The 15,933-nt window shown below is 35.5% G+C and overlaps 1 protein-coding gene across 1 annotated transcript in view; it reads right to left on the bottom strand.

Annotated features, from left to right (window-relative positions):
• LRRIQ1 (leucine rich repeats and IQ motif containing 1) overlaps positions 1–15,933 on the bottom strand; it is a 211,204-nt gene that overhangs the window by 107,431 nt on the left and 87,840 nt on the right. Inside the window, exon 15 of the mRNA XM_005679778.2 lies at positions 4,827–5,006. Within this exon, the coding sequence (XP_005679835.2) occupies positions 4,827–5,006 (180 nt within the window). The remainder of the gene's footprint in view (positions 1–4,826; positions 5,007–15,933) is intronic.

Below are 15,933 nucleotides of genomic sequence, written 5' to 3'. Positions count from 1 at the left end.
TTAACAAATTGAAAAATAAAAACCATATGATTATCTCAATAGATGCAGAGAAGGCCTTTGACAAAATTCAACATCCATTTATGATAAAAACTCTCCAGAAAGCAGGAATAGAAGGAACATACCTCAACATAATAAAAGCAATATATGACAAACCCACAGCAAACATTATCCTCAATGGTGAAAAATTGAAAGCATTTCCCCTAAAGTCAGGAACAAGACAAGGGTGTCCTCTTTCACCGCTACTATTCAACATAGTTCTGGAAGTTTTGGCCACAGCAATCAGAGCAGAAAAAGAAATAAAAGGAATCCAAATTGGAAAAGAAGAAGTAAAACTCTCACTGTTTGCAGATGACATGATCCTCTACATAGAAAACCCTAAAGACTCCACCAGAAAATTACTAGAGCTCATCAATGAATATAGTAAAGTTGCAGGATATAAAATCAACACACAGAAATCCCTTGCATTCCTATACACGAATAATGAGAAAGTAGAAAAAGAAATTAAGGAAACAATTCCATTCACCATTGCAATGAAAAGAATAAAATACTTAGGAATATATCTACCTAAAGAAACTAATGACCTATATATAGAAAACTATAAAACACTGATGAAAGAAATCAAAGAGGACACTAATAGATGGAGAAATATACCATGTTCATGGATCAGAAGAATCAATATAGTGAAAATGAGTATACTACCCAAAGCAATTTACAAATTTAATGCAACCCCTGTCAAGCTACCAGCCACATTTTTCACAGAACTAGAACAAATAATTTCAAGATTTGTATGGAAACACAAAAAACCTCGAATAGCCAAAGCAATCTTGAGAAAGAAGAATGGAACTGGAGGAATCAACTTGCCTGACTTCAGGCTCTACTACAAAGCCACAGTCATCAAGACAGTATGGTACTGACATATAGATCAATGGAACAAAATAGAAAGCCCAGAGATAAATCCACACACATATGGACACCTTATCTTTGACAAAGGAGGCAAGAATATACAATGGAGTAAAGATAATCTCTTTAACAAGTGGTGCTGGGAAAACTGGTCAACCACTTGTAAAAGAATGAAACTAGATCACTTTCTAACACCGCACACAAAAATAAACTCAAAATGGATTAAAGACCTAAATGTAAGATCAGAAACTATAAAACTCCTAGAGGAGAACATAGGCAAAACACTCTCAGACATAAATCACAGCAGGATCCTCTATGATCCACCTCCCAGAATTCTGGAAATAAAAGCAAAAATAAACAAATGGGATCTAATTAAAATTAAAAGCTCCTGTACAACAAAGGAAAATATAAGCAAGGTGAAAAGACAGCCTTCTGAATGGGAGAAAATAATAGCAAATGAAACAACTGACAAACAACTAATCTCAAAAATATACAAGCAATTTCTGCAGCTCAATTCCAGAAAAATAAACGACCCAATCAAAAAATGGGCCAAAGAACTAAATAGACATTTCTCCAAAGAAGACATACGGATGGCTAACAAACACATGAAAAGATGCTCAACATCACTCATTATTAGAGAAATGCAAATCAAAACCACAATGAGGTAGCACTTCACACCAGTCAGAATGGCTGCGATCCAAAAATCTGCAAGCAATAAATGCTGGAGAGGGTGTGGAGAAAAGGGAACCCTCCTACACTGTTGGTGGCAATGCAAACTAGTACAGCCACTATGGAGAACAGTGTGGAGATTCCTTAAAAAATTGCAAATAGAACTACCTTATGACCCAGCAATCCCACTTCTGGGCATACACACGGAGGAAACCAGAATTGAAAGAGACACATGTACCCCAATGTTCATCGCAGCACTGTTTATAATAGCCAGGACATGGAAACAACCTAGATGTCCATCAGCAGATGAATGGATAAGAAAGATGTGGTACATATACACAATGGAGTATTACTCAGCCGTTAAAAAGAATTCATTTGAATCAGTTCTGATGAGATGGATGAAACTGGAGCCAATTATACAGAGTGAAGTAAGCCAGAAAGAAAAACACCAATACAGTATACTAACACATATATATGGAATTTAGGAAGATGGCAATGACGACCCTGTATGCAAGACAGGAAAAAAGACACAGATGTGTATAACGGACTTTTGGACTCAGAGGGAGAGGGAGAGGGTGGGATGATTTGGGAGAATGGGAATTCTAACTTGTATACTGTCGTGTAAGAATTGAATCGCCAGTCCATGTCTGACGTAGGGTGCAGCTTGCTTGGGGCAGGTGCATGGGGATGACCCAGAGAGATGTTGTGGGAGGGAGGTGGGAGGGGGGTTCATGTTTGGGAACGCATGTAAGAATTAAAGATTTTAAAATTTAAAAAAAAATAAAAAAATTAAAATTAAAAAAAAAAAAAAAAAGAATTCTTGAGAATTTGTTTCCTAATGTGCATGTGTGTGTGCTTAGTCACTCAGTCATTTCTGACTCTGCAACCTCATGGACCATAGCCCACCAGGGTCCTCTGTCCACGGGGATTCTCCAGACAAGAATACTGGAGTGGGTTGCCATGCCCTCCTCCAGGGGATCTTCCCAACCCAGGGATTGAACCCAGGTCTCCCACACTGCAAGTGAATTCTTTACTGTCTCAGCCACCAGGGAAGCCCTGTTTTCTAATAAAGGGGGTTTAATTACTATGTCTAATTTTGAAATTTATATCTCATATCATTGTTATGAAACTTTATAGAACAGATCACTCTAAGCTTACTTCATCAATTCTTCATGAAAATACATTTTAATCTATTTACATTACAAATATCTAGAAGTGACACTATGAGCTGGTGCCAATGCATACTTTTTCTCCTTTTTATGGATCAGTCAACTGGTTGCCATAGAAACCTTGCTGGGAGGAGAACTATCTGGTTTTACATTCATATTCCTTAAGGTTCTTACCTCCAAAACTATGTGCTTTGATTTTTCTCTATCATTGCTATCAGTTTTATAAGTTTTTAAAGCTTTTTTCATTTTATGAATAATGTATTAATACCTAGTCTTCCAGTAAAGAATTTTTATAGCACTATTAAATATTTCTTCAAGGATTTTTTTCCTGAAAATAATTTTAAGGTGTATTTCCAGAATAGCTATTTGTAAATTTGAGGACTAATTAGAGCCTTGTGACATTATGATACCCATTGTTGTAATCTAATAATAAGTTTTTAAAAGTCACAGTCCACTGATATATTTACTTGTTTTATGTACTATGAAACTTTTAGAAGTATCATTTAGTATTTCCTCTGTTGTTATCATTGTTATTAGAAAAAAAGCTTTAAATAGCAAAAACCAACTGTTACATAGGATGAGCAGTATGAAAGTACAAATAGCAAAAATTTATTATGCAATTTAGTAATTAAGTTTAGACATTTGGAAGCACATTTCATTGTTCCATTTATAATGCAGACATCATATGGAAATAGAAAATAATTTTTCTTTTTAATTTGTGTTTTTTGGAGTACTGTAAATTATAAAATAGAGTTTTAATATGTCAACCGTAATTCATTTATAGTAATACATTCAGGATTCATGTATCATGAATTTAGTCTCATCCCTTCATGGCAAATAGATGGGGAAACAATGGAAACAGTGACAGACTTTATTTTGGGGGGCTCCAAAATCACTGCAGATGGTGGCTGCAGCCATGAAATTAAAAGACGCTTGCTCCTTGGAAGAAAAGTTATGTCCAACCTAGATAGCATATTAAAAAGCGAGACATTACTTTGCCAACAAAGGTATGTCTAGCCAAAGCTATGGTTTTTCCAGGAGTCACATATGGATGTGAAAGTTGGACTATAAAGAAAACTGAGTGTTGAAGAATTGATGCTTTTAAACTATGGTGTTGGAGATGACTCTTGAGAGTCCCTTGGACTGCAAGGAGATCAAACTAGTCCATCATAAAGGAAATCAGCCCTGAATATTCATTGGAAGGACTGATGCTGAAGCCGAAACTCCAATACTTTGGCCACATGATGCAAAAAACTGACTCACTGGAAAAGACCCTGATGCTGGGAAAGACTGAAGGCAGGAGGAGAAGGGGATGACAGAGGATGGGATGGTTGATGGCATCACTGACTCAATTCACATGAGTTTGAGTAAGCTCCAGAAGTTGGTAATGGACAGAGAAGCCTGTCATGCTGCAGTCCATGGGGTCACAAAGAGTCAGACATGACTGAGCGACTGAAGTGAACTGAATTCAGAATTCAGGGTGGGGGACAGGAAGTTCTCTTTCTTTGATATATTTTTAGGACTCTGTTCTCAGCCTATCCTCTGAATACATGCATGTCTTGACTGCTTTTCTCCACTATGCATCCATAATAACTTAATACATAAAAATATGTGTAATATTATTCTCTATATAATAGATATATAATAAATATTATATGTTTTATAAAACTTGACTGTTCCATCATAATGACTTATTTAGCTAATTTTCTCTTAATGAAATCATGAATTCTTTCAGGCTAAAATGTAATACTTAGCTTCTTATGTGTCTTGTCCATCAATAATTGATGAATAAATGTATGACCGAATAATTGAATGAACAACTGAATGAATTTTTGTATGTTGTGAAGCTATCTTCACGCTTTCATTTATTTTGATCTAATTTTAGCCTTTAAAATATGCTCAAAATACATATTATCACATTTCAAATAATAAAAGATGATGCTCATAAATTTCTTTTTTAAAGAGGAAAATATTCCTAAAACACACTGTACAAGTCCAAAAAAGTAGCACTGTATTGATCAAGGAAATTTTAAATGCTATGTATAAATTGCACTATAGCTTTTAATTATAAGAAGATAACAGTCTTACCTGTCTCCAGTAATATATTTTTCACATAGTAAGTTAAATTCTCTAATTTGGGACTGACAATGTTCCAGGAAATGCTCTAATTCTAGCTGATAGTGTTCTTCAGTGTGACTTTTTGAACAAGAGGTTAGCATTTCACCATTGAGGATTCTTAGAGCAGGTAATATCTTAAGTAGAGAATGCCTATTAAAAATAGGAAAAATATTAATAATCTTGAAAAGGAGAGTTTATATCTAAAATAATTTATGTGCCTATTATTTAAATAATATAAGCAGAGAATATATCTCTGAAACTTATTGATTTTATAGAGAAAATTCTATTTTTTAAAATTATGGTATCATGTCACATATCAAATAAGTTTCAGAGTTCTTGATACACATTTAACCATTTTCTGCTAAACCACAAATGGTAAATTCAAGCAGCAGGAAACTTGGGCTGGGAGAAGTAAATGAAAGTCTCCATTATGAGAAAGAGAGTATCAGGTACACTCTTTCTAAAATAGATAATGTAACTGAAAGCTACTGTCTGTTTCAGAAGTAGGTGTGAATTCTGATCATTTCTCAGTGAAATATATTGAAAATAGGGTTAAAACAAAAAGGGTGGTGATTACTCAATATTTCATGAGTAATATTTTATATTTCTCCTTGAATCTTGATAAGGATTATATTAAATAAACTCTAAAATATGAGCAAAAGTCTTTATCAATTTAAGAGATTAATGCTATGAAAAAAACAGGTCAGAAAGCAAAAGCGTCTACCAAACCAAGCACTTTGAAGCACTTCCCAAGCTTTACACAAGAAAGCATGTAGGCTTCTTTTCACAAGGTTGTTTATGGTCACAGGGACAAACTAAACTTATTGAGTGAGTAAAACTTCTTACTAAAAAACTAACAGTTCCTATGAGGAAAATTATAAGTCACTGATAAAAGATATCAAAGAAGTCTACATAAATGGAAAGATGTCCTGTGGGAAAATAAATCTGTTGATAAGAATATTCAATATTGTCAAAAGTCAGTTCTTCCCAACTTGATCTAGAGATATAACATATCTAATTAAAATATCAGCAAGATATTTTGTGGATATCAGCAAAGTGACTTGAAAGTTATATAAACAGGCAAAAGAGGCAGATAGCCAACTTAATTTTGAAGAAAATTTGGAAGACTAACACTACCTGACTTCAAAATAATCTATAAAGCTACAGTAATCAAGATAATTTGGTAATGGCAAAAGAATAATCAAATAGATTGATGGAACAGAATAGAGAATGCGGAAATAGACCAACATAGTCAGTACAATGGAGAAAAGATAACACTTTTCAACTATTGGTGCTAGAGTAGCTGAGCATCCCCCTGTGCAAAAAAATAAAAGAATCTAAACATCCAGATTCAGACCTCTTAAGCTTCACAGAAATTAACTCAAAATGGATCACAGACTTTAAAGCAAAATGCAAAACCCTAAAACTCCTATCAGAAAAAATATAATAAAATCCAGACGACCTTGGGTATGGTGATGACTTTTTAGATACAATACCAAAGACATATCTATGAAAAAATTGTTGATGAGTTGAAATTCATTAAAATTAAAAATTCCCACACCCAGGGACATTGTCAATTCGATGACAAGTCATACACTGGGAGAAAATATTCGCAAAAGACACATCTGATAAATTACTGTTATCCAAAATATACCCAAAAAATGCTTAAAACTCAATGATAAGAAAATGAATGTCTTGGTTTAAAAGTGAGCCAAACATATTAAAGACATCTTACCAAAATATATAAATATGACAAACAAACATTAATTAATGGATTGCAAATTACAACAACAATGAGATACTACTACCTACCTAGTAAAATGTCCACAATCCAAAACAGTGATAACACCAAATGCTGGTGAGGATGTGGAGAAACAGGAATTCTAATTAAGTGCTGGTGGTAATGAAAAATGGGAGACACATTTTGGAAGATAGTTTGGTGGTTTCCTACCAATTAAACATCTTTCTTTTTGATCTAGCAATCAGTCTCCTTGGTATTTATTCAGATGAACTGAAAATGCATGTCCATACAAAAACCTGCCCACATATGTTTATAGCAGTTTTATTTGTTTCAGCCCCAAATTGGAAACAACCAAGATGTCCTTCAGTAGGTGAACTGGAAGATAAACTGTGATATATTCATACAGTATAAAATTATTTAGCATTAAAAAGAAATGAGCTATCCATCCATGAACAAACATAGAGGAAATGCAAATGCATATTACTGAGTGAAAAAAGCCAATTTGAAAAAGGCATATGTTGTATAATTTCAGTTGTTCTACATTCTGGAAAAAAAGCAAAACTATGTAGACAACGAGATTAATGGTTGCTTTAAGGGGTTAAAGCAAGCAAAGAAATGCTCAAAATTCTCCAAGCTAGGCTTTAACAGTACATGAACTTCCAGATGTTCAAGCTGGGTTTAGAAAAGGCAGAGGAACCAGAGATCAAATTGCCAGCATCCATTGGATCACAGAAAAAGCAACAGAATTCCAGAAAAACAGAATTCTGCTTCATCAACTATGCTAAAGCCTTTGACTAGATCAGAACAAATTGTGGAACATTCTTAAAGAGATGGAAATACCAGACCACCTAACCTGCCTCCTGAGCAACCTGTATGCAGGTCAAGAAGCAACAGTGGACTGGTTGGGAAAGGAGTGCATCATGGCAATATATAGTCACCCTGCTTATTAAATTTAAATGTAGAGTACATCATGCAAAATGCCAGGCTGGATGAAGCACAAGCTGGAATCAAGATTGCCAGGAGAAAAATCAGTAACCTCAGGTATCCCAATGATAACACGTTTATGGTAGAAAGCAAAGAGGAACTAAGGAACCTCTAGATGAAGGTAGAAGAGTGAAATAACTGGCTTAAAACTCAGCAATCAGAAAATGAAGATCATGGCACCTGATCCCATCATTTCATGGCAAATGATGATCCCATCATTTCATGGCAAATAGATGGGGAAACAAGGGAAATAGTGACAGATTTTATTTTCTTGGGCTTTAAAATCACTGCAGATGGTGACTGCAGCCATGAAATTAAAAGATGCTTGCTTCTTGGAAGAAAAGCTAGACAGCATGTTAAAAAGCAGAGACATCACTTTGCCAACAAAGGTCCATCTAGTCAAACTATGGTTTTTCCAGTAGTCATGTATGGATGTGAGAGTTGGGCCATAAAGAGGGATGAATGCCAAAGAATTGATGTTTTTGAACTGTGGTGCTGGAGAAGACTCTTGAGAGTCCCTTGGACTGCAGGAGATCAAACCAGTATATCCTAAAGGAAATCAATCCTGAAGGACTTGGAATCAATTGCAATCAATTGGAAGGACTGAGGCTGAAGCTGAAACTCCAATACTTTGGCCAACTCATGCAAAGAGACGACTCATTAGAAAAGACCCTGATGCTGGGAAAAATTGAAGGCAGGAGGAGAAGGGGATGATAGAGGATGAGGTGGTCGGATGGCATCACTGGCTCAATGGACATGAGTTTGAGCAAGCTCCAGGGGATGGTGATGGACAAGGAAGCCTGGTGTGCTGCAGTCCAAAGAATTGGACACGACTGAGCAACTGAACAACAACAACAAGGGGTTAAAGTAGAGAGAGGGATGAAAGGGCAAAGCGCAGAGAATTGTTAGGGTAGTAAAATGATTCTACACGTTACCCCATGGTGGATACATGTCATAGCACATTCAAAACCCACAGAACGTAAGACACCAAGAGTGAACTCTAATAGAAATCTATGGAGTTTGGGTGATAAATGTGTGTCACTGTAGGTTCATTGACTGTAAAAATGTACTGCTTTGGGACTTCCCTGGCAGTCCAGTGGTTAAGATTCCATGATTCCAATGCAGGTTTGATCTCTGGTCAGGGAACGAAGATTCTCCATGCCCCGCACCACGGCCAAAAAATAAAAGTATACTGCTTTGGTGTGGGATATTTGCAGTGAGGGAAACTGTACATGTGTGTGTGTGAACTTTCTCTACTTTCTGCTCAGCTTTGCTGTTAACCTAAAATTGCTCTAAAAATAAATTTTGGTATTTAAAAAATGAAACAAACAGTTCCTAAACACTAAATGAAGGATGGCAGGGTAAGAGTACTAAAATGCTAAGACTTAAGATGGCAAAGCCCTAATAACTGTTTTTCCTTCTATCTAGGTTGTATAGTCAGGATTGATATAGCTATTTGTGCAAACACAGTTGTAAAATATAATTTTAATTATTTTTTAATGGAGGAAGTGGTCCATTAAGGCAAAAATGCATAAGGCTAACCAAAGTCATAATGCATCCTGTGTATAGTTTATGATCTTGGTAGCCTTGGTATTAAATAAAAGTCATCATAAGAGAGGTACAAATACATCTTTTAAATGAAACAAAATAGAAGAATACCACAGTTTTCCATTTCCTGGGGACACAGTTGACTAGCTCCCTACACTCCTCCAACCACTCCAGAAATACTGCCTTATTTCCCCCTTACAGATAACAAATAAGAGAAAAAAATTAGATTTAGATTTGGTTCTTCAGGGTAATTATCAAATGTTTTACAATGTTAAGAAGCAGATAAAAGCTTTGCTAATAATAAAGAGTTTAAGCTGTTAAAAATTTGAGCCCATATATTTTGAGCTTTAAAAAAATTATTTATTTTTAATTGAAGGACAATTACAGTATTCTGTTAGTTTTTGCCATACATCAACATGGATCAGCCATAGCTATACATACGTCCTCTCCCTCTTGAGTCTCCCACTCATTTCCCAACCAATCCCACCCCTCTAGGTTGTCACAGAGTCCCAGTTTTGAGTTCCCTGAGTCCTACAGCAAATCCTCCCTGGCTATCTATTTTACGTATGTTACAAAATATAGATTGGCTCGTGAATTAATGTGTCATCCTTGCACAGGGGCCATGCTAATCTTCTCTGTATCATTCCAATTTTAGTATATGTGCTGCTGAAGCTAGCACTATTTTGAACTTTTTTAGGTGGCTTGAAGTTAGAAATGCTTATCAATTCAAAAACTACCTATAATGCTTACCACAAAGGGTTAAATATCTGGGATATATTGTGTTTCTGTTTAGAGTCGTATGAAGATATGATTCAAAAGCAGAACGTTACCTTAAGAAATAGCTATTCATCATAGGTGATAAGGTAAGCAGAGGCATTCACCTCAGAGATACAATATTGATTAAATATAACAGGAAATCTTTAAGGCTTTCCTAGCGGCTCAGCGGGTAAAGCATTTGCCTGCAATGTGGGAGATCTGGCTTCGATCCTTGGGTTGGGAAGATCACATGAAGAAGGCAAAGGCTACCCACTCGAGTATTCTGGTCTGGGGAAACTCCAAGGGGGTCACAAAGAGTCGGACACAACTGAGTGACTTTCAATTTCACTTTTTCATCAAAGCAAGGAAATATTCAATCCTACCAAATAATTTATTACAGTACTAAGAGCAACATTGTATTCTAACTATTCATAAAAATACCTAGTCAAATTTCTTTAAGATACGACTGTGATGTCAAAATAACTTATTTAATTATAAAATGTCAAGTGTGAAAAAATGATTTTTGAGAGGTGATAATAGAGAGTATTGAAAGTTAAGACTATACAGGTGTTCATAATGCTTTAATTATGCTCTATTTCTATTACCGGTAAATTTAAAAAATATTAAATCCCCTAAATAATAGAGGAGCAAACAAAAGGCTTTTAATAACTTGGTGAAAATAGTTCTTGAGAATAGCAACATTTCTAATTCTTTGGGTACCAAGCAAAGATCAATCTGATACCTTGATTTCCAGGATGAACCTGATTAGCTGATGAAATGAGCTATGCCAGTGACAGGCTCCAGTCTTTGAAATAGGTTCCCTGGAGGCACAAATGGTAAAGAACCCGCCTACCACTGCAGAAGACTTAAGAGACATGGGTTTGACCCCTGGGTCAGGAAGATCCTGTGAAGAAGGGAATGACTATCCTTGGACAGAGGAGCCAGGCAGGCTATGTTCCCTGGGGTCTCAAAGAGTTGGACACGACTGAAGCAACTGCACACATATGCATACCTTGAAAGGGAAATTAATAAAGCATATTATCTTATTATTATAAGTTGCATTCTTAGGGGTTAGGTAAAGCTAATTATCTTTTCCTTGAGGGTATAATCATTTCAGTAAGCGGTTGTATACACCAAACTTTTCACCAGGATGGTGGACCCATAGTGACAGTGCACTTGTGAGACACTCGTGAGCAGTCATCTTTCAGGTCTCAATACGGCTGAATGAGGAGTCAGTAAAAAGAAGGCAATGCTCCTGCTGCTCACATGAGAGCCTCAGAGTCTAACACTTCTGTCTTTGCCTTAAAGTGAAGTGAAGTTGCTTAGTCGTGTCTGACTCTTTGCGACCCCATGGACTGTAGCCTACCAGGCTCTTCCACCCATGGGATTTTCCAGGCAAGAATACTGGAGTGGGTTGTCATTTCCTTCTCCACGGATTCTTCCCGACCCAGGGGTCGAACCCGGGTCTCCCACATTGCAGGCAGACGCTTTACTGTCTGAGCATCAGGGAAGTCTAAGTCTTCGCCTTAGTCACTCTCTCAATTCATTGAGATGAGAATTCAAGTCAGATTTTTATGTGGGTTTTCAACCCCCAGGGTAGTGTTTCTGAAAAGCTTGTCCTTGAACTACTTCTTCAGCCGTGCTTGGGATGTTTTTTGCAATGAAGAGTCTTCAGCTACACATAGACCTCTACTGACAGGTTCAGGGAAATATATATATTTTAATTCAGTCTTTCTTGTGCACTTTAAAGAATAAAATCACTACATTGGGAAGAAAATAGACTACAGTATGTTATGCTAAAATCAGAGATGGTCAAGTTTAAAGTAAAAAAAAAACAAACTCAAATCATTTATAAATTATCTTAAATTAAAAAAAAAAACAGCTTGCATTTTTCTTAAGGAAACTTATACTCTATATATCAATGATATCAGAAGGGTTTGCTAAAATAAGAGACACTGTGGTCTCTGGGCAGTAACATTCCAATGGTATATCATTGGTTAACATTGCCATTAGCTTTATATAAGTGGTATGAAGGTGTTTTTAGAAAACTATCCCTGTAATTCTAAAATTCAACAGTACATACCAAATACAGAAAGAAATAATTCATAAATATGTCTGAATATTTCTGAGCAATTATTTCTATTTAGAAATAATTGATGGTTGGAATGAAAAGCCATTTTAACCAAATAAATGAATACCATCCAAGAGGCAAAAAAAATTCAAATTTGTTTTATCTGATTAAGGATCAGATTAATATTTTACCACAAATATCTTATTTAATAAAATAAATGCTTATGTTCCAGACAACCAAAGTAATGAAAGATCCATTCAGAGATAACATAGGACGGCAGAGCTGTTTCTCGGTGGTGCAACTGTCGTCATGTGGAGGCTACTGAGATGTTAATTGATGCCAGATCAGCACGGGGAAAAGTGATAGCTTTATCATCAAATGCTATATTTTGGACATAATAATAGTTACTGATACAGACTCAGTAAGTATAATATTTTAGCTACACATAATAATTCTAGAGAATGTGGGGCAACAGATCTTGAATTTTTATGTTTGGAATATTTTGATGTTACACTCATCACCTTTACATAAAATAGTTCCCAGTTTTAGTTAGACTGTTTTGAACCTTTGGATGTACACATGTAGTTTGGTGGGATCTTAAAGAGTGTGACAGTGTCTTGAAATCTGTGAGTTACAAAATAAATATCCAGATTGGAGCTAATGTTTTATTTGAACAATTTTTTTTCTTGAATCTTTTTTTAAGGAACAGTAGTCAGATTTGTATAAATTAGTAGTGCATGGATTGGCTTTAAATTCAAATGCAGCCTTATAAAGACTCTGTGATAAATATATTAGAAAGTGCTGTAACAAGTTGATTCATGTTTGAAATGAAGTATAAGGACACTGTGAGATCTCAGCCTTAGTTTTTCCAGCTGGGCTCCTCCTAGTCAAGGAATCAATATTTCATTTAGTGAAAACTTCCTGGTGAATATTCTGTCACTTAAGAAGCTCTATTAATCATTCATGAATGAAACACATTCCCAAAGGAAATTCCAAACTGAGTCTGTGGATTAAGTTTTAAAAAGAGATTTTTTTAGTACATCAGTTTTGTTCGTGTTATCACTGGCTGGACATGAAAGTAAGAAGCCAATTGGGAAAATCTATAACTAATCCCTTTGTTGGTATCAAGGGGTTATGTAAAGTTCAGTGGAGCACACTAGTAACAGTTTGAGTTGATCCTTTCATTAACAAATCCATATCTTATAGATCACTAGATTTTAGACTATGTAGATAAGTGAATCTCTTCTTAAAATTATGAAAGCTGTATTAGGGCAACTGGATCTATATGAAACTTGACAGGTAAAATTTGCAAATTGGTATTGCTCTAGTTCAGAAAGACTAATTTAAACATAGACAATATAATAGCTAAATAATTGTACATATAAATACTAATCTATTTTCTCTCAGTATTATTTCTAATTAAATAATTTCTTTAAAACTATAAAGTATATATACTAACTGCAGTAAAATGCGAATATTATCTTTATATATGTCTTACAATAGGTTATATCAGTAGGTTTTACAACAAGCATATTTTATTCAATTAAATAAGTGTTGATGTTTTCTACAAACAAAATAACAAAAAATAAATAAGCGATTATTCAGGACATAGGTTTGCTTTTAGCTGCTACAACTTACAACATGGCAGCTGTTCAGATGGTAACAGTTACCAGATCAACTCCAGAATTCATGCCCTATTTGCCCAACACCTAATAGTAAAACCATCATCCCCTTGCTCTGAATAATGTACACAACTGCCATTTTGATTCGTCATTGTATGCCAATTCTATAACTTATTCTCTATAGTTACTTGGGAAAATAAAAATATCTCTCTAGAAACAACCCATTAGACATCTTTATAATAAATAATATCACCTGTCAAACAGTCCTTCAGACATAACTGCACTCTTTATATGGGTTCAAGAAGTGAGGACCCGAACTTGGGGATTAGTGCTCTAAATCGCAATGAAAGAGAAGCAGTCCTAGACTGCAAGTTAGTGCACCTGTATGGGGACCTTGACTGCTTTTATTCCAGAAGATGAAGTCCTTCACCAAGCTGGCAAAAGGTCTAGAAACATAGTCAGGTGGCCTTTGCACGTCTGCACACACATTCCTTAAATGCTTGTAATTTCTGATCACCGTCTGATTTGATGTTAACTAACAGTTGACATTTCCTATAATAACTTGTCCTAAGATCAGTTTCTCAGAAAACTTAGAGAATTTCCCAAATACTATGGTCCCCAAGGAGTCTGAGGACTCCAATTTTAGAAATTCAGATATTGATAATTACTGAAAATCAAGAATAATATAAATTGTCAATCGAGAAAATGACACTGTCAATCATGAAAGTAAAACTGAGTAAGTTCAATAGAAAAATTAGTGGCTGAAACATGTATTTTTTACACATTTACACATTATAATGTAATTAAATTTAGTAATATATACCTTCAACAAATAATTTGGACTCTATAAGGATCTGTACAATACCTGGGGCCACTTCTACTACTTAATTTTAGCCATTTTTAATGCTAGCATTTTCATTTAATTTGGCTACTTCTCCTTAATTTTTTTGTCAGTTTTCTGCTGAAAACAAGCTTCCCCAAACACTGTTTTCGTTTTCACATAACTGTTGAAAATTTCTCTATAACTCCTTAAAAATAAAGCCTAGTATTATCAAATGTGTTTCTGTTAGGCATGGCTATAAAGTGCTACCATGTGGTAACATATATATTTACTCCTCATAGAGACTTCTGTACTCTGAAACTCATGTTCCTCCCTATGTTTCCCCGGTTTCTTTGCAGTTAGTTTGGCCATGTGATTAGTTACAGGCCATACAATATGAGAGAAGTGATATCTGCCACTTTTGAGGGCAGAGTGGTTAAATGTCAGTTGCTTTTCTGGTGGTCATTTTCCCCCATCACAATCTACTACCTATAAAAATGAAGTTATGTTCAAGCGTTGTGACTCAGAGTCACAAAATGGAAGGAGGCTGAGTTTCTGAATCTGCTTAGAAGAGACAGGCCAAACTCACATCAGACATAATGCAAACAAACACAAAATTTCTGTTGATGAAACCACACAGATTTCTAAGTTTGCTGCTGTGTGGTATAACCTATATTACCCTAATGAATCTATCTTAAGAGATAGATACTATTATTATACCCATTTTACAGATGAAGGAAGAGACATAGCAAAATGAAGCAACTTGAGCAAGGCAAACAGCTAGGAAGTGGTAGAGCCAGATATGCACGTGAGCAGTTTACTCACAAGGCTTGAAAAATACATGTTTCAAGTGTATGTTTTCAGGATAAAAGAGACTTTTTATCCTAGACATGAAATTTACTATCTGGCCACAACATAACACATGAAAAAGCAGAACACAGTGTTTAAATTCCAGGCTTCAGAATTCAAATAACACCCCTGACACTTACTTCCTAACTGAGCAAATCACAAGGTATCTAAGCTTCAGTAAATACTCTGTAAAATGAGAACGATAATTACAGAACCCAACTCAGTTGCTGTGAAGTGAAGGAACTTGTACAGTACTTAGCCCACTTTGACACACTGTAAGCCTAAGTACTTGATTTCTTCCTTCTTTCCAGTGGTGTTTCTCACTATCCTCACTTTACCTGAACACACTGGTCTTCTACAGAGCTTAACTTCATCTTTCACATTTCCTCCTCTTTTGAATATTTCCTCTATCAGAAGTGCTTTTTACTTTCATTTTGATCCTTTAATCAAATTAACTATACTTATTATTTTGATGCAGGGAAACTGCTGCACTCAATATGCCAGCAAATCTGGAAAACTCAGCACTCAGCAGTGCCACAGGACTGGAAAAGGTCATTTGTCATTCCAATCCCAAAGAAAAGCAATGCAAAAGAAATGTTCAAACTACTGCACAATGGCACTCATCTCACAGGCTAGCAAAGTAATGTTCAAAATTCTCCAAGCCAGGCTTCAACAGTACATGAACT

Source organism: Capra hircus, chromosome 5 (assembly GCF_001704415.2).
Source record: "Capra hircus breed San Clemente chromosome 5, ASM170441v1, whole genome shotgun sequence".
In the NCBI taxonomy this organism is placed as follows: domain Eukaryota; kingdom Metazoa; phylum Chordata; class Mammalia; order Artiodactyla; family Bovidae; genus Capra; species Capra hircus.
This window is presented reverse-complemented; position numbering and strand designations above follow the sequence as displayed.